Genomic DNA, 22,936 nt, shown 5'->3' with positions numbered 1-22,936 from the left:
CCTCAAGCTGCTGCGCATGTGATCCCTCTATGAGTGTGGGAAAGGTGATCTAGCAGAGTTGTGCTGGAAACGCGAACACCTCTTGCCAACGTCGTTTGTCGTCAAAAATTTCAGGTGCGGGACGATGGCAAACAAACAGGATCTGTCCGATATGGGGGTCACCCAGGTGAGATCACCAGGCTAGATGCATAAGAGCCCGCTTAATGGGTGCATGTCCCGGGTGGGTGTCCATCCCTGCTAATTTTCTCCACTAATTCCCCGGTTGCTGATGTAATGTGACACTAGCGTCCCTATTGAGGCCTGTACAGTTCGCTAAGGCGGTCTAGCACTCTGGCAAAGTTCACTTTAACACTCTTGACGACAGACGTCAATGAGTGTGGTGCCTGGCCCGCAGGCCGAGATGGGACGGAATGGATCATGCTCTCACGCAGCACACCACCAACGACCGAACTCCAGGCTGCAAGAATATGCAGGTCTCACAACGTCCTGCTCGAATGACCGGCCGGGATGCACCTTGAATGGGAGTCCATGTTCAGCGACCTGATTCGTTGGAGAGCCGGTTTATCGATTGTCGGGCGCGGTTTCGGGGCTTCATCACCGCCCACCAAGTCACTTGATATTGTCTTCCAATGCGGACAATCATTTGTCGCCACCGGCTTCCAGCCACATCTGACTCCAAGCTGTCCTTTCTCTCTTGGTTTCCGGACTACAGCATGGTCCCGGGAGAGGTTACGGGGAGACAGCGAATGAGCCCGAGGCCCAAGACGATGGGCACAGCAAGAGAATCAAGATATAAGAGTGAAGAGTATCCCTTTTGATTTCTGATGACCTGAGCTACCCCAGGGACGTATGTGAACCCTAGAGCAATGAGTCGCACGTTCTGTCCCCCTTCCAAGCCATTTCAGAGTAATGTCCATTCCTTGCGCGGAACCCAATGAAAACCAACCGCAGCCATGTAGAGTGAGACGGCTATCCAGCGACGGCAGCAGCAAGTATTAGAAAACCTACTGCTCGCCATCCTTCTCATCCTTGGTCTCGACCTGAGTCTCAGATCCTTCGACCTTGGCCTCATCCTCATTCTCCTGAGCCTCTTCAGCCTCGGCCTTGACCTGGGCCGCCTTCTTGCCCGGGGTGCGTCTCTTCTTGGGAGTGCCATCTGGTTGGTAATAGATCAGCTTCATGCATCGTTGGGAATCGAGTATCTGGATGCGATACTTACCAGCGTTAGTCGCCGCAGCGCGCTTCTTCGGAGTGACCGGCTTGGTCTCCTCGCTGCGCTCCTGGTCGCCGTTGGCCTCCTCGCTATCCTCGGGAGCAGCGACAGCCTTCTTCTTGACGGCAGTCTTGCGGGCTTGGAGAGAAGTCAATTTGAATGTAGATATGAGTAGAAAAATGATGACTTACGGGTCTTCTGCTTCGGGGCAGCGGCCTCTCCGTTCTCGCCGGTGTTGATCTCACGCATCTGAGCAATGATAGCAGTCCACTGGCCCTGCAAGGCCTTCAGAGTGCGGCCCTCCATGTTGACGTTCTTCCAGTCAACTCCTTTGCCGTCAGGAAGCACGGTCGCGAGCACGCGGAGGACAAGCTGGAACTATATATCCGTGCGTTAGAGAACCTGAATGAAAGGAATGAAAATACGACTGAACTGAAGCCAGACTTACGCGCTCAGCATCGGTCCAAGCACCGACGCGACCAGCGGCAGGAGCCGCCTCGCTACCGTTGACGGACTTGGTGTCAGCCATGTTGGAACGATGGTATTCTTCTCTGCTATAAGTTCGGTTTGTCAGTAGCCAACGACGAGGAATATGTACTACTGATGGAAAGTAAGGAATGTGAGGACAAGAGATGAAAGATGCGAAGGTAATGACGGAAGTGAAAATGGTGGTGAGAGGTGGAAGAAGGTGCGAGAGGGTGGTGATGATAACGGAAGGAGATCGAGTGAGGCAGGTAAAAGATTTGGGTTGTGAAGGTGTATTGCTCACTTGTAGTGAAAACGGTGATAGACGATGAAGTTGTTGCAGCTTCGCTGTGTAACTGAGGTTCGAAGGTATATGGAGAAGACAATTGTGAGTGTGAAAAGAAGTATGACGGTGAGGAAGTGAGAAGGGTGGAATGAGAGGGTGAAAGAGCCGGGTTTTATGTGAGAGGTGGATGAGAATGTGGCAGGGCTCTGGCAGTGTAAATCAGGAAGGAAGGACGGGGAAAGGTTCAAGGCGTCTCCTTCCTCGAAGAGTTCTATCTTCTCAATGTGAGTTCAAGCTATGTTGAGAGCTCTCACGGTAGGAGACGGGATTCGTCTTCAGAATAAGCTCCAGAGGAAAGAAGGAACCTGATTCTCGGGAGGAAGGCAAACCTTACCACCCTCGACGAACCAAAAACATGCAATAAGTGTAAACCTCAGTGATGATATCTCACTACCCAGACAGATCCCCATAAACCCGAGAAAGAGAAACAAAAACCAAAAGACTCGAGGAAACTCCCTTCACTCACATGTTGCAAGTAAGATGCTTGAGCAGAATTCCCATGTTGTGTCCGTATTGATGCCAGCACATATTGTTGGCGAAATGCTGAGGGCCCTTTCTGAAGCTCGACTTGAGGGTCGGCTTGGGAGGTCTCAGCGGAGGAAGCGTAACAGCCTCCTTGCGCGTGCCGAGGGTCTTCGCCATGACTTATTTGATTCAAGTCGAAGTCGAAAAATGCGGTGCGAGTATGAGCAAAGTAGAGCAATTTTCGCTCGGCGTTTCGATTCCGTACAGCAAGAAACGATATCGCGGCTCGAGCCTTTCGAAGATAGGCAATGATTGCAAACGCAAGAGGTTTGTTTCCGAAAACAATTCAGAGAAGAGAAGAAAGGCGAGCAAGGCTTTCCTTGGATCAGAGTCACGACATAAGCGGAGCTAGACTTTTATTTCACGGGATCATGAGATCTAGGAACGTTCCGGATCTCGAGGCACGCTCAAGTCTCCGCCTCTTCCTTCTTGATAGAGAGAGAGACGTAGTAAGCAAGGCATTTGGCTGTGAACTGAGGGCCACAAAGGACAGCATGAGCTACCCGTAGAAAGGAAATTGATCACTCAGAAAAGGGCAGTAAAGAAAGAGAAAGGGGTTGGTTTGTAGGAAATCAGGAACTCGCGATGACTTCAGTGTTTATTGTGTTGGTGTTGACGCAAGGATCTAGGAGAATCTACTTCATTGCATGTAAATCTACGAAACGCCCCCTTGCCATTCATCTACATGGGCAGCGGAGAACAGGGATTGCCACATCTAACACGAAAGTAGTGACATAGCGAGATGTTCACGAGCATTAGAATAAACCACAACGACACAACGCGTAATTCTAATGATGCTGGTTGTCTATTCGTCTCCTCATGCCTGCTCAGCTTGAAAAGTTTCAAGCAAGTTTAATGGGGTTAGACTCAGAAGGGCCCCAAGAATCTGATATGTATTACACAACCCGATCCACCACAGTAGCCAAGGCAAGAAACAACCAAGGCCTGGCCATGCGAGGCTGTGCTGACCGTAGGTCAGCACAATCGTAAAGCATCGAATCGAAGAACCCCAAAAACCCAACGTAAAAGAGCAAAGTGCAAGATGTAGCGCAAATATGGGTGTATACACACACACCTCCCTCTTCGTCTATGTCATAATGGTGTGTCGCCGTTAACGATGTCGACGAGTGAGTGTATGTGCAACGCGGCCTGGTCGATTGTGCCAGTCAAGAGAGACAAGGTTGAATCGTGATTAATATCCCCCCAAATGCCGGGTATCGTTCCGTGTCGTTTCCCATTTAGTCCGAGCTGTCGTCAAAGTTGAAAAATACACCCCCGCAAGGTAAGAACAAGGATTTCGAGGGCAGTAGAATCCTTCCCAAGCAGAAGGCGCAAATAAAACAAGAGCCTTCGCTTATGCCATCTTGCCCTTGTATACCATGAACTCACGAATGCGTGCTTCATGGTCTTCGCATGCGACAGCCCACTTCCTTCGAACTTCCTTGTCTTGTGCCATCCACTCAAGATATTCGTGAATCTCATCATCGCCGCGAGAGACGAGGAAGGAATAGCCCTTGCGAGCTCGGAGATCGGCGATGTTTGCCTTGCGAGCGTTGAAATGCTCAATTACTTGAGCGTTGAAGATCTCCCATCTCAAAACGTAACTCTGGAAGTCCTGGGTGTACTTCTGCCAGGCACCGCCGGTCGGCTTCAAATTAACCGCGAAAGTAGGCGGGGGTCGGGGTGCTTGCGGGATGACCGGAAAATCGAGCGAGGGCTTCTTCTCCTTTTCGATCGGAGCGCGGCCTGACGGCTGACTCTCAAACGGCAGACTCATCTTGAGATCATTCAGAGAACCTAGGCCAGAAGAGTTTTGCGCAAACGGCGCCACGTTCTTGAGGTCAGCAAGGCTGGCTCTAAACTCCTCGCTGTCTTCAGAACCGGCATTGTTCGGGTTGAATTCTGGCTTGCGCGCAGGTAACTTCGGGCCGTTTTCTTGCAAGCCATTGCCTGGCCTCCATTCGGGACGAGATGGTTCCACAGGGATGTTTCTCGCGCTGTTTGAATGATCTCGCTTTTGAGAAGTCCCAGTCTGCGGGGGGTCGATGTCCATAGCATTCGGGCTGTTTGCACCAACAGGCTCCGCCATTGACTTTCGCCCCCTCCACTCGGTCTCCTCGTCACTGTCGTAGTCATCATTCACCAGTCCTGCATTGCCCCCTGCCGTCGGCTTAACCTTGGTCTTCCTAGAGTTGACTCGAGAAATTCTGGTAGGAGACGTTGAAGTAGAGTGCGTCTTGTGTGGCACAAAGTTTTGGGCCCCAATCTGTTGGGTCCAGTCTTGCGCATCAAACTTTCCTTCCGCAGAAGGTGATCCTGCCGGCTGGCCCGACATGTCCTTCTGGTGTCTCAAGCTGGGGCGCTTGATCGGTGATCGACGGCCTACACGGCTTCCGGATTGTGAACGAACCTTGGCGGCTTGGTCCTGGATCGGACTGCCGGCGCTGAATTTCCAAGCATCTGGACCATCACCGTTTACAAAGCTCGTGTCAATTTCCTCGGTGCTCCTGCGGCTGAAAGTTGGCTGCTCTGGTGCGGCGGTTCGGGCGAAGGTGTCATCGTCGATCGGAAAATTGAAGCTATTGGTAATTTTCTTGTCAGCTTGGTTCGGTGCAACATCATGGTGAGTGCCAATCGTGTAGCGCTTGTCACGAGAAAGCGGCGTCAGGTCTGGCGCCTGTCTCTTCACAAGCTTGCTCAGAAGTTCGCCCTGCTTTCGCTCGAATGGTGTGAGTGAGTCTCTCCTCGACCTATCTCCACTAGGAGACGGCGAATCATGCAGGTCTGCGTTGCTCGACTGCTCAGTGAGCGGATGCTGCGTTGCACATTGTGTGCGAGCCTCGGCTGCTGATTTGCGCCGCAGGTTGGGAACCGCAAAAGGAGGAAAAGAACCTGAGGGAAAAGATGTTCCGTACATTGAAGATCCTTGTGCCGTGTGGATGTTTCCCGCTCCTGCGAAAACATTAGCTTTTGCTGGGTTATAAAGCTTTAGACAATCCCACCATTAGGATTCTGAGAAGCGGGGGCCTTCGCCTGCGCATTGTTCGGACCAGGACCGGTGGCCGTATTAGGTGGAGTGTATCTTGCGCTTGCGCGGGATCTGAATGGGTCCTTGGGCGAGTTGGACGCAGTTGCAGCCGCCGTGTTAGGGCGGTCCTCTTGCGGCGTCGAAGTCGAAGTGCGCGGGCTCGACGGCTCAGTCCTTGCTTGACGGGGGACACTCTGGGCGCGTTGACGAGCGCTGCCAGGCGAAAGATTGGGGCCGTAGCTATCCTGAGGTGGTCGAGGGCTTTCCCGGGTGCTTTTCGCCCGTCCCACAGAGATGCCATCAAATGGATTCAGTTTCTCGCCGCCATGTGACATGTAAGGAGTGCTTTGGCGAGAATCCGAGTCCCTAAATTGCGCCAGAGGGTCTGGCACTCCTGCCTCTTGTTGTCTTCGCGCATTGTCTGCGAAAATGTTGGTGTGCCGGGATGAGGTGGAGTAGTTGGACGAGTTCACCGGAGGCTCATCTGCAGGGACGGGCGAGTGAGGAGTGTAGCCAGGTTTGCGTCCAAAGGAAGCCTCCGCCCTCTGTTTCTGAGAAGGAGTCCGGGGAACTGGTCGCTTTGGAGTCTCAGGGGCCTTGGCGGGCTTTGGCTGAGACTGGCTGGCCCGACCCTTCATATTCTCGAAAGCATGCCAGGCATTCCGCTTCGCTTCTGGGTCGTCTCTCGTCTGCGCTTTAGCCGTTGGAGCCGCACCCGAAGCAAAGTTGCGGTATCTACTTGCTCCTGAGGCTGGCGGAGGCGGCGGCGGATTGCGAGCTGTCGCATTACGACGAGGTGGGGGAGGGAAGTTGGCACCGGCATTCTGCCAGGGGTTGCCTCGGACTCCGGATGCTGTAGGATATCTCGATCGTGTTCTCCCGGCATCGTACTTGGCTCGTTGTTGAGGGTCGGTCAGAATTTCATGGGCTGACTGAATGACCTGGAATCGGGAGTTGACCTCGGCTTCTCTGCCTGGGTTTCGGTCGGGGTGGTACTTGAGTGCTAGCTCGGGTTAATCGACTCGTTCGACAGGAAAAGATCAGCTTCACCATACCTAGCTTTCGAAACTGTTTCTTGATCTCATTCGTATCTGCGTCTGCCGGGAGCTCCAGGTCCGCGTAGTAGTCGCGGCTCATGTCGACTCCTCCCATCCTGACGGTGATTGATGTTCGACAGACCAAAGACTCTGGAAATGTTGACTGTTTTGTCCAAAACGCATGCCAAGCTTAGGATATCTCGAGGCGGCGAAGATTTGTAGAGCTGTAGACCAAACGAAGCACGCTCGAGGTTATCGAAAGTAGCTTCGCCGCCAGTCTGTGTTGAAGGTTGCCGGGATCTAGACACACAGCCTTGTGTTGGGTAGGTCTTGGTGTGGCGTAGCTCAGAAGTGTCGCCTGCGTAATTGGTGGCTGAGCAAAGTGACGTGACAGTCGAGATTCGCAAAACGATCGGGTTCTCCAAGCACCGTTATTCCGGTCCGGGAAACGTAGTCGCGATAGCTGTCTGCAGCTTCGATTTCTACCACGTTGGCAGACGTAGGTTCGTCTTCGGAAGGTCGATCGAAAGGTTGTGGTTTTCTGTAAGGAGGGGGAAGGCAAAAGAATGAGTGGACTAAGGCAGCAAAGGAAGTCAGCAGTCGTGTCACGGGTAGTTTGGAACAAAGTAGTAGATGTTTTCGCAAGCGGAAGTTATCGTGGTAAAGGGCACGGCAGTAGTTTTAGAAGAGGTAAGCAATCGCGGAAGTAACACGAGGGTAGCAGTCGCCCAGTTGTAAGATGACGGGAAGAACGTCGGCAGCTGCTCCCCACAGATCTGGAAGGTTTGGTGTTTGTTGCCCCTCGCAGCTCTCAGCGTTATGTTGAACAGGCGACTACTGCACAGCAACAAGGATATGCGTTGATGCTAGATGACGGAAGCAGGCACCGTGGGGAGGAAGAGAAGCGATCTGAAGCAGCGTAGGCTTGCCGGGCGGAGAAGTCGAGCCAACCAGTTGACGAAGGCACTGGAACCACAGGAAGTTCGCTGGTACTGGTTGGCCCTTCACCGTCGTTCTGCTAGACAATCTCACAATGAGGAAGACGCGGTGATGATTGGGCAGATGCGATGCGACGTGCGTGTATGGGAAAGCAACTCACCGAGATGACGTCAAACTGGGAAGCAGATGGCAGAAGCTGACTACCGTGGGCGAATGTCGGACGAGAGCCGCGGGTGCCCGACGGGAGAGGCGAGGTGGAAGAGACGCAGCTGTGATGCGACGTTGTTCCAAGGAAAGGGGTTCGCGGGTAGTTCGTCAAGACGAGAAGAAAGGAGCCGCATCGGCAGTGTGCGAAACCGAAAAGGAAGAAGCAAATATTAATTCAACGTTTGTTTTTGACGGGCCGTCTAACCCACCTCTGTCCGTTCGGTTGCGCGGGCAGCAAGGAGGGATGGATGGGGTAAAAGGGTCTAGTTTTTTAGAAGGGTTTTCAGGGACTCCCCGGTTACCTCTTGCCTGAGCTGGATCCCCAGCTGCCTCGAGCTCCCCAACCGTTGCCTGCCTTGCCCGCAGCCAGTCTGCGCCTGCTTGCTTCTCTCCACTGACACGGACGCACCTCCCCCCTTACCCCCCCCGCTTGGCGGCACGACGCGTGTAAGTGCGCTTGACGTTATTGTGGTCTCGTTTCTGCATAACGTAAGGCATGCCAGAATGTCGTCTGGACTCTCCTTCAATTTCACCAAATACGCCTCTTCGAATAATACCCGCAATAGGTAGTGGGGAAGGGTGAGGTATCTACAGATAGCTACGCACGACTACCTAGCATCATATCGCCTCCATGGTGGGGATCTCATCGCCTCAAGCCTCACCCGAGTTGCCTAACCTTTCTTTAGTCAGCCTATCCAGCTGGGCTAAGCCACCGTTCTAGCGTGGAATATCGGCAGGCGTGATGCATTTCCAAGCATCGCCTGGATAAACCAAGCCGAGGATGTAGTTGGAGGATGGAGCTACCAGAATTGTCCTAGTCACGGATTCTTCGTATGCCCTCAACGCTGCGTTGATTCGACGGCATCTGCGCCGATGCATTCCAGTCACGGGGGGTCACCTCAAATCTCGAGAGACAAGACTTTCGAAGGAGAATCCAATCTTCGGCAACCTTGTGCCGGCCTAAGCTGACACTAAGGTAATTAGACAGTAGCCTCAAAATCTCCGACTGGAGCTATCTGACTGAGGCCTCGGAACCCCCAATTGCGCCTCACATATGTTGAAGAAACAATTTCCCAAGAGGAAATCTTGAGCCAGATGGAGTCTTACGAGATTTTTGTGATCAATCCAACAAACAATCTCTCTGCAACACATCAAGGCGGCTATTAACAAAAACTACTGAAAGATTTCACAAAACTACCGTTGCCCGGCCTCCCAGCTTGGCTCATCTGCAGTAAGCCCGCCGGACCCCTCCCCCGCATGAACCCAAGTCCACGCGAGTTTAGAGCCCACTCCTACGCCAGCCGAAAGCTACGTAAACATCTCAAAGCCGGTTTTGTTTCTTCTATCGAACTTGAACCCCCTCCAAGTATTCGCAACGATGCGTGAGAGGGGATGATCGACCGAACACCTTGCCTTAGAATCAAACACTTATGCTAGACGACGTCAGGATCAGGACCCGCCCCCGCCATCCAGACAGACCAGGGGCATATGGATGCCCTGGGCCTCAGCTTCATTGGCGTGTTGTAAGGCAGTGGTCTTCTGCAACGAATATGATCTCAAGACAACCTACTCGATGAACCCAGGTGGAACCTCCCTGGTCTTTGTCTCATCAGCGCCATTTATCTTGTATTGCCCGGCGGAAGAATGGAGGGGTACAGTTTCCATTGGTGCCTTTCTCAACTGAGTCGCAACCCCTCGCTTTTATCACCAAATAAGTGAGATACTTTTCAAAACTTCCTCTTCGAGACTTTGATGTCATGGTAGTCACTCTAGTCTCTGGTACCTTAAAAGTTGCCCCAGAGCAGTCCCCTCTGCTAGCCGCCTGGCACAAATCAATCCTTGAACGCCATCGCTGTGAACTTGTTTCCCAGCCCCTGTGTTTTACTTTTACATGCATGGTAGACTTTGGTTGTTATGTGGAAGTCGGATACCCTAGTCCTCGGTCCCGTAGCATCGATGACAGCCATCTCTGTGCGTCATCCTAAGAGACTCTGATGGAAACTCATAGCTGGGTTGGCGCAGTGGTTTTTGTCCATCCCTTGTTCTTCATGTTCGCCTCAATTGCCCGCCAGATCGACTCTGCAGCTTCCTTGTCCCTGAACTTGGCCGCCTCCTGAGCACCAGTTCCATCACGCCAGCGATCAACGCCGAGCTGCAACACGCGGTGGCCCCAGTCCTTTACGCTGTCTGGCGGTTGCTCCCCGCGCCAGCCGATGAAGATGCCCAAAATACGGCGGAACAGATCCGGAGGAGAGCTCCACTTGTAGTTCTTGAACTGCCATGACTGGCCAGTGGTGAAGACTGCAACAACGCGATTCCAGTACTCGGGTTTGAACTGCTCAGGGCCCTCGACGAGAATGAAACGCATGGGCCGCGACGGGTCGATATCCTTCATGACGCGGGAGACGTGCAGCATGCTAGCAGCAGCGCTGCCGTCGGGCTGCACGTAGCGCCCTGACTCGAGAAAAGAGCGGATGTTGGACAGGCGCAGCAGGGAGGAGGCCGAGGGCGAGAGGAGGATAATCGGGTCTGGTCGCCTCGTTGGGGCCTTCTGGTTGAGCGCGAGGGATGGGTTGGCGCTTATGTTCGACGAGCCATTGGGTTTCTTCTGGATGAAAGGAACAGCGAGCTTACGGACATGGGAGAAGTCCTAAAAAGAATCGAGTCAGTCATGCGTAGCTTGGTCGTGAGGTTGATCGCGACTCACCGTGTGCTTCACGCCGCGCAACACAGAGTTGCGATCCCCCATCTTGCGCTCTCCATTGTAGATGACCGCCAATCTAGGATCCAAAGTGCCTCGTCCAGCTCGACTGGCCGCAGTTGCTGGGGCAGTCTTGGACGCGCTCGCACTAGCTCCCTCCTTGCCGTCCTTGTCGCCAGCCAAAGGCTTGATGTGTTCACTCTCCTCACTAGCGCCTTCCAGCCAAGTGAACAAGTCTAAACGTTCGACGAAGGCAAGGTTTTGGACAGTGCCTAGGCTGCCCAATTCTTCGTTGAGGCGGGTAGCGCTTGCGTTGTATTCGGGAATTGCAACATCCTTGTTTAGCCAGGCGAAGTAGATGGATCGCAGGTCGACCGGGCGGTCGCTTGAAATGAAACGCGTCGGTGTCGAGAGCGATACAGAAACGGGAGCTGGGTGCGAGAAGAGTAGATGGGTAGCTTGCGAGAGAGGAACCTCGGTCGCAGAAGCATCGGCTGAAGCTGTGGGAACCGCAGGTCGTTTCGATGCGATGGATTGCCGCAGCAGGAGCAATGGATCCTGCTCGTTAGCAGCCATAATGATAGGTAAAAGAAACAATAGGCTTATAAGTATCGGGCTCTTATAGAGCTTCTGAAAGCCTGGAAAGATGACCAAAAGGCTTGGATGACCGAATTGAGCGTGACTTGGGTTGTATGTGTAGATGCGACGGGGTGTTTACGAGCCTCGAAATTTGGGGCTAGAGGTTCAGCCTCAGTTGCTGGCTACCTATCGCCATTTTCAGCCACATTACATGGCCCATATTAATCACACGCCAATCTATAGAGCTGCGCCACAATTGAGCCTCCTATGCACCTTCAAGCTTCAAGCTGCTTTCTCTCGACCTTGACCCACACATCCCTATAATCATGATTTGTTTGGAGAACGCATGATTATTAGTGATGCCCACACAAGGTAATAGGACCGTGTGAATATGTCAATTTGATCTGTTCTAGGGCGTGAATAAAGGCTCAGCCAGCATCAGTCCCATATTGATCTCTCATCGGTCTCCGAGGTAATAGACACTTCTGATCCTTGGCGTCTGTCACTCATTTTATGTTCTATCTTGAGTGTTGACTCTTTCCTCCCTCTCCCATGATAAACACAAACCCCAGTACCACCCGATACGTGTTTAGGGTTCGCCGGACACATTGGACTACTGGGTAGGTGCTCCGGAAGATCAAATTCGAAATTGCGAGGTCCTGTTAGTCTCCGCTTGGGTTGTATTCGTTGCTTCGCTTCCCACCACTCCTTGGGTCTTTTTGGGAGATTGTCGTCGCATCTCGTTTGGTTTCGTTTAACGCTTGTAGATCTGGCCGGTTGAGCAGCGTCCCAGGTATCACTGTCTTCCCCAGGTGGAACCATGTCTGTGAAAAAGCCTCGTGGCTTTCCATCCGCGGTGTCCTCGTGCGTTGGCGGAGTTCTCACCCTTGTAGCTTCCTGAAGTGACGGTCAGTTGAACACTTCTCGAAGATGATCTGGATGCACTCACTCCAGCAGGGTACGGCGTCAGGGTAGAGTCTTGTTGGCCTATTTCTGATATTAGCTTACATTTAGATCGGCAATTGTTGGTTTCCTACGACTCAAGAAGCCCTCGGGATCAGGCGTGACAGGTGGGGTCTTTCCTGCCAAAAAGTCTCGAACAGAACTTGTGGCACTGCTGATGGTGTCGTTGGAGTCTTTACGGTGCCAAGGGGCCTTGCCGAACCAGCTTGTGCCTGTGGCCGTAGACCTTGTATCTTCTTTGTTGGCGAACCAAGTCAGCGTTTTGGATATCGGAGAGCTTGAGATATTCTTCGGCACGTCGGCGAGTTGCTCGGAGGCTAGAGATTCGGATATCGACTCGGACGATTGCTTCTGCTCGACATTAGAATACACCCCGCTCGGTCTAACACCAATGTACTGACAGTCATGTTCTTGAACAAAGCAAACAGTTTGATGCTTTTCCGGCTCTGGATGCTCTGGCTTATCGATGGAGCACCAGAGCTTGCGCCATGGATTGATTCCAACGGCTGTGCTACCTCTGGCGGAGGTTCTTGGAGTGTCATTGCTAGTTTTTCCTCCGGTGAATTGAGGGTATGCTGAATACTCGGCATCCGGTCCAAACTAGGTCGTACTGTGTGAAGCAACGTATTCTGCAACACTCTAGTCTGGAACTCCTCCGACGATGGGCTAAGCGGCCCATTGGAGCTGAGTACGGACCTTGGAGACGAGGGAACATCCGGAGGCAGCATCTCTTGCTCACTAGTGCTAACATTTCGAATCTTTGGGGATCTGTTGGCCCATCTCCAACGCTTGTTTGCGCTGCCTTGGCGCGCTTTTCCAGAGATGATCTCTCGCTCAGCCCAATATCCTTCAGGAAACCAGACCTACTCGCATCCTTCTTTGGGGGGCCTTGGAGGGTCATGATAGCTTCCAGGCCTTGGAGTCATTGGCCAATCCCTTGGAGACGGCTGAGTGGGAGTTGACCTGGTGCTGGGACGGGGCAGTGATTGTGGCGTAGTAGGTGTTGCTGGCAGTGAGCCAAAGTATCCGTCACACTGTCCCCTCTTGGGCGTACTGGATCCATCCCAGCTATCTCCAGGTGCAAATTGCAAAACCTCAGGACAAGTGACTCTGAGCGCCGTTTTGAAGGACAGCCTGTGAGCGTCGCGATTGGATATGGGATAGGACTGCGAAGACGATCTGTGAATGGGGTCAGCATCAAAAGCTGTCATTACCAGCACATGGCAGACTTACGTCCGTCTGCGAGTCCGGACGGGGTCCTGAAAAGGGTCACTGAATGCCACGATACTCATCGGCAGACCATCCCTAGAGCTCTGGCGTTCTGTCACTGCATCATTGCCGTCGACTGTATGAATAGAGGCCATTAGGCTAAGGACGGCTTGCTAGGGATTCGTGGAATCAATGGCCGGCCAAATGAGGAGGGCTAGGCAGGCTGCAGGGAGAACCATAAAGATAATCGAAGGTGATCAAGAGGAGAGATTTCGAAAAGAGTTGGTTCGGAATACTTACGGCAGGGACTGGACAAGTTCGATGCTGAAGACGACACGTGGTGGTCCCCGCTAACCTCCGTTTCGGCAGGATGGGACACCTACCTCAGGTAAGGTACTTTGAGGCGAGTAAAGGGGCCCCTGCCAAGTAGGAAGTCCATAGAAACGTGAATCACGCGTCAAAATATCACGAGCTTCTCAGAATCCATTCGATTAGGATTGCGGGTATCAAATCAGACCTGCTAACGCCTTCTAATGCCCAGGGGTTGGCCAAGCTCCATTTCCCATATCCCAGTTGTTTTCATGTGTCGTTCAATCCACGAGCATCGTATCATCACCGTCGAATGCGGCACTCTGCTGCTCAACAGCCACTCCCTTTCCTCTGCCAGCCAGCAACTCTCGCCTAATTTCAGGCGCAATAGAGTGGTGGCCGTGGGTCAACAGCAAGTCCAACAGCGCCTCTCGCTGGTCCTCGCTCAAGTCGTTTCTGTATCTCTGGGCGAATGCCAGAAGATTTTGGTGGAAGACAACGGGCAGCGACTTGACCATGTCTCCAGAGAAAGACTGACCCTCCTTGATGGATGCAGGGTCCACACTTCTGAATCGCAGGAAATGGAAGACGAGCGAGTCGATGACCTGATACGGAAGGGCGTACTTCTTCTCCAGCAGGGCCTTAATGAAGATGTTGGCCGCACCACCGCCCTCGGTGCCCGCCGAAGCTTCCTGAGCAGCACTACAGCCGCGTTAGCACATATTCACAGCCAGAACTTGAAGAACAGGGAAGCCTACATCTCGGTGATACCCTTCAAAGCTGCAGCGGAATGAAGCACTGGCACTGACACTCTGACGAGCACAGCGGAAACAATTTGCGCCTCACGGATTGTGCAGCCGCTGGAAAGAAGGGGGAACAAGAAGCCGAGGAAGAACGCTCGGGGTTTGTACAGACTCTTCTTCAGCGCGTCGAACAAGTGCACATTCAGCTTCTTATTCTCGTAGATATCCTCGCGGACCTTGTCGAGGACAACAAGCTCCATGAACTTCTGGCAGACGATAGGCTTCGAAGCAGAAAAGATCCTCGTCGCTTGGTAAACAGCATTCGGCGTCCACTTTTGGGGTTCCGTAACCTCAATAATATCCTCCCAATGAGGCAGAGTCGGCAAAATTTTGAAGGGTTTTGGCAGGGGGCCGCTCTTGTATCGCGACAGAATAAATCCAACCCTATCAAACGGTTAGCAACAAACTTCCGGTGATCGCCAATCTCGGGTACATACTTTGTGTATACTTCAACGACCTTCGGGGGAAGCTCATATTCCTCATCACGAACGGGGACGCCCGCTGCTTTCCGGGCCTCGGCAGCCTCGTGCGCCGCAATCTTCTCCAGGATGAGTTCCGTCAAGTTGGTGCCACCGCCAGCCATCTCGTCGTCGGGACCCTTGCTACCCCAGCCGTGCTGGTTCAGCATTGCCGCAGGGTCATCTTCGGCCTCGGGCAAGAATTTGCGGTATGTCTCGAGGTCTTCGGGGTCGATCTCGATCTCCTCAACAACTTCGTCCTCTTCACCCCAGGCCTCCTCATCGTCGTACGCCTGTTCGTCGCCAACATCGGTGCCGTATCTCGACTCGATTCCGAAAAGGTCGACAGTGGGTTTCGCTGCGGCTTGAGGCTTCGCAGAACCGTCCTCCTCGGCAAGCTCTCGGCCTAGCTTGAGAATGGTGCGACTCCGTGTCGCATCGACGAAGCCTTCGCCATTGTCTTCTTCGTCCGAGTTCTTGCCCTTCTTTCTCTTGGGCGCCTTGTTCTTCAAGGGACCCGTAGCAAGGATATCATCCTGAAGAGGGTTGTGTCTCCGCGACTGGCGGTCGGTCGGGGTGGTAGCCTTGCCCATTGTTGAGAATCACTCGGTGAGAAATGGTCGTGGCGGAGTACGACTGACAGGCGGGATAAGCGGTGCCTCTTTTTTTTTTTTCCTGTGAGCCAGAAATTTTTGATTTTCCTTATCGATTGCCCCGCGCCTGATTAGTGCCCAGAACCCTGGACCGGTTTGTTACGGGGCTTGTCTGGTCCTTTGTCCAATGAGGACCCCTGATGTTGACTTCATCGGCGAGCAGAGTCAATGCCCCGCCACCAAACCCCCACCAAAAAGCTTCTGCAAGTGACTCTGCGAGTCTGTCTTATAGTGAAATTGAGACCTCTCCTCAAAAGGCCCCAGGAAATTAGCATATTTCACGCAGTTCTGTCTTTCGTTCACGATATACACTGAAAAAGAACCAAAAAAATGCCTACAGAATTGGAAGAGGTATGCTTACTCGATCAGAAATGCTTAACTTGCACTTTGTTGGACTCGTCTCATGATGTGATAGCTCGTGGGCTTCATCGCTCATCCCAATGCGAATCTCAGAAAGGTAGCCATCGAGAACCTCTCAGGCTACTCACAGGCAGACCCGGCAATCTTCAAGACAGAGAACTTGACTCCCGTAAAGCACCTCAAGTTTCTAGTCAGAGATCACCCTGTAAGCACAAGCCTTTCATCACTTGCCTGATCCCGAGACTGACAATAGATAGAAAATCGCAGAACATGCGTTGACAATTCTCGTCAACCTCACTGCCGAGAAAGACGTTCTTGAGAACGTGGCAACAGACCAAAAGTTCATCGATATTCTCTTGGACTTGGTAGTAGTATGTCAACTTTCTTAACTTGGCACAGAACCATGCAGTAATGGGACTATGCGATATGCTAACCCCGTTCCAATAGAAACCCGATGAGGCAAACGCCAACCTGATGGCAATGCTGCTTGCCAACTTGGCAAAGTGGGATGGGCTCAACACTATTGTTACCAAGAAGCAAACACCGCCAGCGGAGCTCAAGTCCAACGATTTGGTTCTCAACCAGCTGGTCGATCTCTTCGTAAAGGAAAAGGGAGCCTACAACAAGGATGCCGACTACGACTACCTCGCCTACCTATTTGCAGATCTCACCAAGCACGCTGAAGTACGCCAGCACTTTGTCACCCGGCAAGACTACGACGAGGTCATCCCCATCACCAAGCTCAAGGTCTTCACCGAGCACCAGTCCGAGATCCGGAGGAAGGGTGTCGCGAGCACGATCAAGAACGTCGCATTTGAGATCCAGTTCCACTCCACGTTCATGGACGAGGACGAGGTCGACATCCTCCCTTACATCCTCCTCCCCATCACTGGCAACGAGGAGTACGACGAGGACGACACCATGGGCATGCTGCCTGATCTGCAGCTCTTGCCCCCCGACAAGAAGCGTGACTCGGATCCCAAGATCATCCAAACGCACATCGAGACGCTTCTGCTCTTCACGACGACAAGAGGAGGCCGCGGTCTGCTGAGAAGAGTCAGCGTGTACCCCATCATCCGCGAAAACCACTCCCGCGTCAACGACGAGGGCGTCAAGGATGCATGCGACCGTCTGGTGCAAGTACTGATGAGAGACGAGGAGCCAGAGGAGGGCGAGGGTGAGGCGGAGTCCAAGCCTAAGGAGATTACCGATGGCCCAAAGGTCGAGGAGGTCGATGATGACGACGATGATGATGAGATTGTCGAAGTCTAGACGGGTAGTATCATGATGAGGTTTGCAAGTTCTTCCCTATGGTCATGGCTTATGTAGAAAGAGGGGATACCCAGGTCCAAAATCCAAAAGTTGGTATTTTTTTCATCCTATGAATATGTGACATGCCTGAGGAAGGAACCGACTCGGTGACTGACGCAGAAGGGTATATATTCAATCCTTTCGTTCGCCTCATTAAATATCTTGGACATTTGGCTCGTCTATCTGGCCAACTGGGTTGAGGCGCATGACTACCTTCACCGCTGCCATTTATTGGCGCTGGGTTCGATCCTCATCCCGGGCGGCCTTCTTTTTGCTGTTTTTGTGCTTCCTGCTTCCTCGTTCCTTCCTTCATGACGTGAGGTGAGATATCGTGACAGTATTTCAGAAAAAGTGGGGCACGCCGACGACATCCCAACGAGGCCCAGAGTGGAGGAGGAGCAACACGGAGAAGTATTCAGTAAACTCGGGAAGATAGACGGCGCTGATTTGATCTGCATTGCTTTCGATATCTGACAGCCTTTCCTGCCGTTCATTTGGATAAATAGCGAAACTCAAAACCAGCCCTCACATACTCCCTAGCTTTCTCCAAGAACCCATCTACTCGACAGTGACAGTCACCTTACTCTTGTCTATCCCTCAAAGTCAGCCCTCCATTTCACCTCTACCCCTCTCTGATATCAGCAATTCTAAAGCAAACGCGGGAAACAACTCACAAAAGGCGACATGGTCCTTAATCTCCTTCGCCCCATCCTTGGGCGTAGGATAATACCAAGCAGCGTCCTTGAGCTTGTCATCTACACGCATCCACGCCACCCCCCATAGTCAGCCGTTGTACATCCAAATGCATAGGAGTAGTAGACCAAAACGACATATCAGAACATGATCTCACCCCCGACTTTAACCGAGTAGTAGTTCGCAGTCCCCTTCCAAGGACAAAACGTCGTCGTCTCCGTCTTCTCAAACGCCTCCGTCTTGACCGCCGAGGGCGGGAAGTAGACGTTGCCCTCGACCTCCTCCCACTCCGTCGCCTCCGCGAGCGTGGTACCGTTGACAACGGCCTTGGCTTTCCCGGTCTTGGTCATCTTGTTTCTTTCTTTCGCTGTTCGTCTCAATTCGATAGAGGAAGATATAGTCAAAAGTAGCAAATTGCTGGTTTGATAGAAGATTCTACGTTCGCAAAGATGAGATTGACCTGCACTTGGATCAGCGACTTATTAGCAGCAACTTGATGCAAGAAGAGGGGGAGTGCGGGGAATACGTCGTCTATGTGCCTTTGAATCTTCGTCGAGTCTCCAACGTCATTGGTCTTTGATGATTTATAAGCACTAGGTAGTCGTCCAATGTTCCTCTTTCCAGGTCTTTGTCTGTATCGGATTCACGATGTTGGCTGATGCAATGTGATAGGTGGCAGTGGGATTGTAGGTCAAGAGTATTCAAGGACTGTATTCCAATACTCCAAAACACTAACGCTATTTCTGTTCTTCTCTAATGCTAATGTTTCCCCTTAACGCCGGCTGGGTATATGCGTTTGTTTCATTACATATTCAAATACACAATTCAAAGGTTGATAATGTCAATCTCTGAGAAATCGGGCGGGTTGGCGCCGTACACCACGCGAACCTTGCTGTCGAGAGCCGTACCCTCGTTGCTGATCCAGATGTGTTCGCTGTACTCCTTGGTGCGCCGGATCTCGTCATCGCACACCCCAATATCGTCACGGGGCAGCCAGACTGCAGGCGCGCGCGCCCGAAGAGCGTAATGCTTGAACGCGTTCTTAACGAGTGCGTCACGCTCATCGGGCGTCAAGTCTTCGATTTCGTCGTGGAAACCGCCATACAACGCTTCTCCCAGTGCCCGTTGAGCCTCGAGATCCTTATTTCGCTGCTGACGTCGGTACTCGGCTGCCGTGTGTACGGGTGCGGGGCCCATCTTCCAGGTCTTGCTACGCAGGTTTTTGCCCTCCCGCTTCGCCCAATGACCGACATCTTTGACCTTACGCATAGTCGAAGGCTTCCTTTTCGGTGTTCCGTTACTCATGGTTTGCATTTCGATATCGCGGTTGACCGATCCGGCACCGTCTCCATTTCTCATGGGCGTCTTTTCATCGTCTTCATCATCGTCGTCGTCGCCGAGCCCAAGGCGCTTGTTCTGGGCTCGTTGAAATGCTTCGTCTCTGATGACTGCCTCGTCTTCGACGGTGATGGGCAAGTATCGGAAAAGCGGCGAAAAGGACGTATTGAGCGAAACTTGGTAAACGGCTGTAAATCCTATGGTGATGAGCATAATGACACCCTGCGGCACGGCAGTGTTGTTGTCATGCTCGTCTTGCACGATGAAGAACAAGCCTGCCAAGCAGGCCTCCATCACGTACAGGCCCGTGAACGTCTGATTGATCGCACGGGGATACAAGACGCCGCCTGTATCGTTCTCGAACCGCGTAACATAGAGCATACTGTAGCGTTGAGCAAACCACAGCAGGCCAAACGTCAGGACCGCGAATAGCGAAATGAGCGGGGCAACGACGCAGTAAACAAGGGCAATACAGGCAAAGTTGGTGTAGACGGGGAAGAATTGACCCCACGCAATTTTTGACAAGGTCGTGTTCCGCTTCCACTTGTCGCGGGCTGTAGAGTCAAGAACCCTGGCCAGAATATACCAAACCAGGACAGCACCGATCTGAAGCAATGTACCAGAACTCACAGACAATGCCTGGAGCAACATGTAGGAGAAGAAGTAGTTCGACGCTCTTGGTAGGTTGTCGGCAAGGAGATCCAGAATGTTCGTGACATTGGTAAGGCCTTCGAAGTTCTGGGCCAACTTCTCGGCCGACGCGGTAAAGAATGACGCGATTGAAACGACAAGGAAGACTTGGATGAAGAGGAAGACGAAGTAAAATCGCTGGACGAATTCTGCTTTCTGTGATCCCGTCTTGACACCGCGGAAGAGGGCAAGCTGTTCGAGGATATGAGGGACAATGAAGAGCAGTAGGGCGAGCAGAATCGCTGGCAAGACACCGGCAACCGCAGAAGCGACCTTATCGATGGGCGCCTTCTTGATCCAGTCCAGCCACGGGAACCTCTCAACCAGACCATCAATGTTGGCAATTGACGCCGTGAAGGCAATAGGAATAGCCCAGAAGAAAGCCATGGCCGCGATGATGATGGTGACGGTGCCAGATCTGATTGACTCATGCCACCACTTCATGGCCATGTTGTCCCAAATGACATCCTTTGGCGAAACTTCGTTGATTCGAGGTGACATGTGCTTTGGAATGTGGTGCATGAGACTTTGACAAGCCATGTGCGCTGAGACCTGGTGGTTGAATTGGATGAATGCAGAGTTCATGAGGGGGTACCGCTCTGGGTGTGCTTGGTCGTCTTCAATCTCGACGTTCAGACGGGCCAGCTCAGAGCGGCACCAGTAGATGGTGTCAACCTTGGGGCCAAATGTGAGCCATGCGAGCCAGTTTGGGAAACCCCAGCGCGGAAGTCGATGAGTCGGCCTGTCCTTCTCCTTGACCCATTTGCGCCATTCTGCGTCATCATCTAAGATATTCTTGTATTCGCCGCCGACAGCATTCCATTCGGGATAGTCGACAGGGATTTGATCGTCGTCGCCCATGAAGGGGATATAAGACTTGATGTTCTGCCACAAGGTCTTGTCTTTCTTTTGGTTGAATGGGTACTCTCCGCCATCGAATCCCTGAGGCACAGGAGACGCGTAGCCACCGGCAGGGGCCTTCCAAAATTGCCAGAATTTACGCGTTTCCTGATCGTACATATGATCCAGGTTGCTGACTTTGCGGACGGTGTTGCCGTTGCCAAATGGCTCGTAGCTTCGCTTGTAGTTGGGATCGGCAGTTTCCTGAGAGACAGCAGAAACGTTTCTAGAGTGAGTCTTGTGCGTCTCGGTGTTCGTAAGCGGCTCGGCTTGCTCCGTGGTGTCCTTTGTGCTTTTGGGCGTGGCGGGTCGGTCGTTGTCGGCCAGGATTTGAACCTTGCGCGGACGGTTGTCTGGATGCAGCATCGCGAAGCCGTTGGTTGTCTCAACGGTGTCGTCTACATCTTCAGTGAATTCCTTGATTTCTTTTTGAGCCTTTCCAAGGCCACCAAGCAGACCTTTGCCAACCTTGGTGACGCCGTCGCCGATAAGGCCCAGCCCGAAGCCCTTAGACTGGGGTCGATTACCATCTTCGGATGAGCTCGAAGATGAAGTGCTCGAGCGCCTTGACTTTGCATCATCGCGGTTCTCGTTGATGACGGCGCTGATGTCGTGAGGGACCTCATCATGTTCGCCGGAACTAACACCTTGACCAGCTTCAGCCCTCTTCTTAGCCTCAGCATCTTCTGCCTGTCTCCTGAGAGCCTGCTCCTGCCTCGATGGGCCCTTGGACTTGGACGCTTTTCTCGCAGCCTTCTCTTCCTGCTTCTTTCTCTTGAGTTGCTTCTTCTTCGCAGCTTTGACCAGATCTGTTTCGGCGGATTCAAGTTTCAGATGGATGTCTTCCCGCTGCTGAATCTTTTCGAGAAGTGGAGTTAGATCGCGGTTGAGCCAGATGTTTCGAATTTGACCAGGGAAGACATCAAATAGACCACTGAGAGCCTCTTCGGTCAACCATTTGGAAGGAATGCTATTGACGAGGATAGTTGTGGCAGAAGCACGGAGTCTATGCTCGGCACTTGTCAAGTAGTCCTGACGAACTTTGACGTAAACGCGCAGCTCAAAGAAGAAGACTGTGCAGACCCAGATAATTACGAGCAATGCAAGAATTAAGTGTGCCCAGTAACGACCAGTGTGGTTCTTACCCACATTGCCCCATGCCAAGGTGTCCAGGCCGGTAGGCACTGTCGAAGCGTCGTTGTTGGCTCTGGCCATGAGACGGACTGAAGAAGAGCTCGTGCCATTTGTAGTGTCATTCTTGGCCTCGTCAACGAGATCGTGGCCTTGGCCATCGCTGTAGTTCAGCGGAGTCAAAATGGGAATGACGACTGCCGCAATTGGGATAAAGATGGTGAGCAGGGTTCGGAGGTATCGTAAGAAGAAGTAGGCGTCCAATCCGCACTTCTTGATGATCTCGCGGTCGTTGTATTTGACCAGCGTGCTGATCAAACTCCATGGTGCGCTAGGAGGTGATTCGGTTCTCTCGCGCTCGGGGACGAGATACGTTTTCGGTTTGCTGCGGTTCGTTAGTGTTGTATAGCAAGGGACAGTTAAGCAGGTAAACGCACAAGATACGCGCGATTTTGTTTCTTAGAAGCAGAAAGGCGAGGATTTGGATGGCGAAGACCACCAAACCAGTGAGCAGGGCAGTGAGGAACGCAACGAGCGTGATTCCTTGGTACTTCTCGCTACCTGCGACATTGAGTGCTGATGTTGTAGCAGCGGCCGTATCTGATGTTGGCGAGGCACTCGATGTGGGTGTTATGGTTCCATTGGAGCTCAATGTCGCAGAGAGTGTAGTAGAGAGAGCGGTCGAGAGCGAGGAGGCGAGAGACGACGCGAGGGTACCCGTCAGGGTGGCCGAGCCTGAGGGTGTCGCAGTGGGAGTCGTCGACATCGTCCACTAGTTGGCCCAAGAGGTGCCGATGTGTCGAATCACCGGGTGGCTACCAGCCTCGACAGCTATGCGTTGTCGTCGTGCTCGTGCGAGCGTTAAGAAGTTGTTGTCGGGAAAGGAGATAGTCTTGGCAGAGAAGACGTAGATCGAAATGAGGTCGAGGTCGGCCGAGGAGCGAAAAACGTGGGGGGAGGCGAGGGTTCAGTTCACGATACCTAGAAAATAGGCATGGTGGTCGTGTCGAGGTCTGTAGTTTTGTTCGTGTCGGGTAGTGGTCTTAAAAGAATCACCACGTGTGGCTATTTGTCGTGT

The 22,936-nt window shown here is 52.6% G+C and overlaps 9 protein-coding genes across 9 annotated transcripts; 1 reads left to right on the top strand and 8 right to left on the bottom strand.

The window, feature by feature from the left end:
• Positions 1-1,004: 1,004 nt before the first annotated feature.
• CCOS01_16007 (uncharacterized protein) lies at positions 1,005-2,666 on the bottom strand (the record flags this gene model as incomplete). The annotated part of the gene is made up of 5 exons (XM_060464145.1): positions 1,005-1,156; positions 1,220-1,351; positions 1,405-1,591; positions 1,662-1,767; positions 2,491-2,666. 5 exons carry the CDS (start codon positions 2,664-2,666, stop codon positions 1,005-1,007), a joined length of 753 nt encoding a protein of 250 aa, XP_060305200.1.
• A 1,237-nt stretch (positions 2,667-3,903) lies between these two features.
• CCOS01_16006 (DnaJ domain-containing protein) lies at positions 3,904-8,022 on the bottom strand (the record flags this gene model as incomplete). The annotated part of the gene is made up of 5 exons (XM_060464144.1): positions 3,904-5,501; positions 5,552-6,580; positions 6,633-6,777; positions 7,714-7,822; positions 7,970-8,022. Coding segments are annotated over 5 exons (2,934 nt in total), but the record flags the coding sequence as incomplete, so codon positions are not given.
• Positions 8,023-9,762: 1,740 nt separating this feature from the next.
• CCOS01_16005 (Cdc73 family RNA pol II accessory factor) lies at positions 9,763-11,037 on the bottom strand (the record flags this gene model as incomplete). The annotated part of the gene is made up of 2 exons (XM_060464143.1): positions 9,763-10,410; positions 10,468-11,037. 2 exons carry the CDS (start codon positions 11,035-11,037, stop codon positions 9,763-9,765), a joined length of 1,218 nt encoding a protein of 405 aa, XP_060305198.1.
• A 799-nt stretch (positions 11,038-11,836) lies between these two features.
• CCOS01_16004 (uncharacterized protein) lies at positions 11,837-12,545 on the bottom strand (the record flags this gene model as incomplete). Its single annotated transcript, XM_060464142.1, has 3 exons — positions 11,837-12,027; positions 12,078-12,354; positions 12,405-12,545. The coding sequence occupies 3 exons, from the start codon at positions 12,543-12,545 to the stop codon at positions 11,837-11,839; spliced, it is 609 nt and encodes a 202-aa protein (XP_060305197.1).
• Positions 12,546-12,900: 355 nt separating this feature from the next.
• Positions 12,901-13,367, bottom strand: CCOS01_16003 (uncharacterized protein; the record flags this gene model as incomplete). The annotated part of the gene is made up of 3 exons (XM_060464141.1): positions 12,901-13,009; positions 13,171-13,182; positions 13,237-13,367. The coding sequence occupies 3 exons, from the start codon at positions 13,365-13,367 to the stop codon at positions 12,901-12,903; spliced, it is 252 nt and encodes an 83-aa protein (XP_060305196.1).
• Positions 13,368-13,802: 435 nt separating this feature from the next.
• On the bottom strand, positions 13,803-15,375 carry CCOS01_16002 (bystin; the record flags this gene model as incomplete). Its single annotated transcript, XM_060464140.1, has 3 exons — positions 13,803-14,223; positions 14,280-14,708; positions 14,762-15,375. 3 exons carry the CDS (start codon positions 15,373-15,375, stop codon positions 13,803-13,805), a joined length of 1,464 nt encoding a protein of 487 aa, XP_060305195.1.
• Positions 15,376-15,765: 390 nt separating this feature from the next.
• Positions 15,766-17,067, top strand: CCOS01_16001 (uncharacterized protein; the record flags this gene model as incomplete). Its single annotated transcript, XM_060464139.1, has 4 exons — positions 15,766-15,786; positions 15,851-16,000; positions 16,053-16,166; positions 16,243-17,067. The coding sequence occupies 4 exons, from the start codon at positions 15,766-15,768 to the stop codon at positions 17,065-17,067; spliced, it is 1,110 nt and encodes a 369-aa protein (XP_060305194.1).
• A 597-nt stretch (positions 17,068-17,664) lies between these two features.
• Positions 17,665-18,149, bottom strand: CCOS01_16000 (uncharacterized protein; the record flags this gene model as incomplete). The annotated part of the gene is made up of 3 exons (XM_060464138.1): positions 17,665-17,696; positions 17,781-17,861; positions 17,957-18,149. The coding sequence occupies 3 exons, from the start codon at positions 18,147-18,149 to the stop codon at positions 17,665-17,667; spliced, it is 306 nt and encodes a 101-aa protein (XP_060305193.1).
• A 475-nt stretch (positions 18,150-18,624) lies between these two features.
• Positions 18,625-22,624, bottom strand: CCOS01_15999 (uncharacterized protein; the record flags this gene model as incomplete). The annotated part of the gene is made up of 2 exons (XM_060464137.1): positions 18,625-22,243; positions 22,296-22,624. The coding sequence occupies 2 exons, from the start codon at positions 22,622-22,624 to the stop codon at positions 18,625-18,627; spliced, it is 3,948 nt and encodes a 1,315-aa protein (XP_060305192.1).
• Between the last annotated feature and the right edge of the window lie 312 nt (positions 22,625-22,936).

This window comes from Colletotrichum costaricense (assembly GCF_030867565.1).
Source record: "Colletotrichum costaricense strain IMI 309622 chromosome Unknown Scaffold_27.1, whole genome shotgun sequence".
In the NCBI taxonomy this organism is placed as follows: domain Eukaryota; kingdom Fungi; phylum Ascomycota; class Sordariomycetes; order Glomerellales; family Glomerellaceae; genus Colletotrichum; species Colletotrichum costaricense.
Note: the sequence above shows the minus strand (reverse complement) of the source record. Positions and strands in the feature narration are given on the sequence as shown.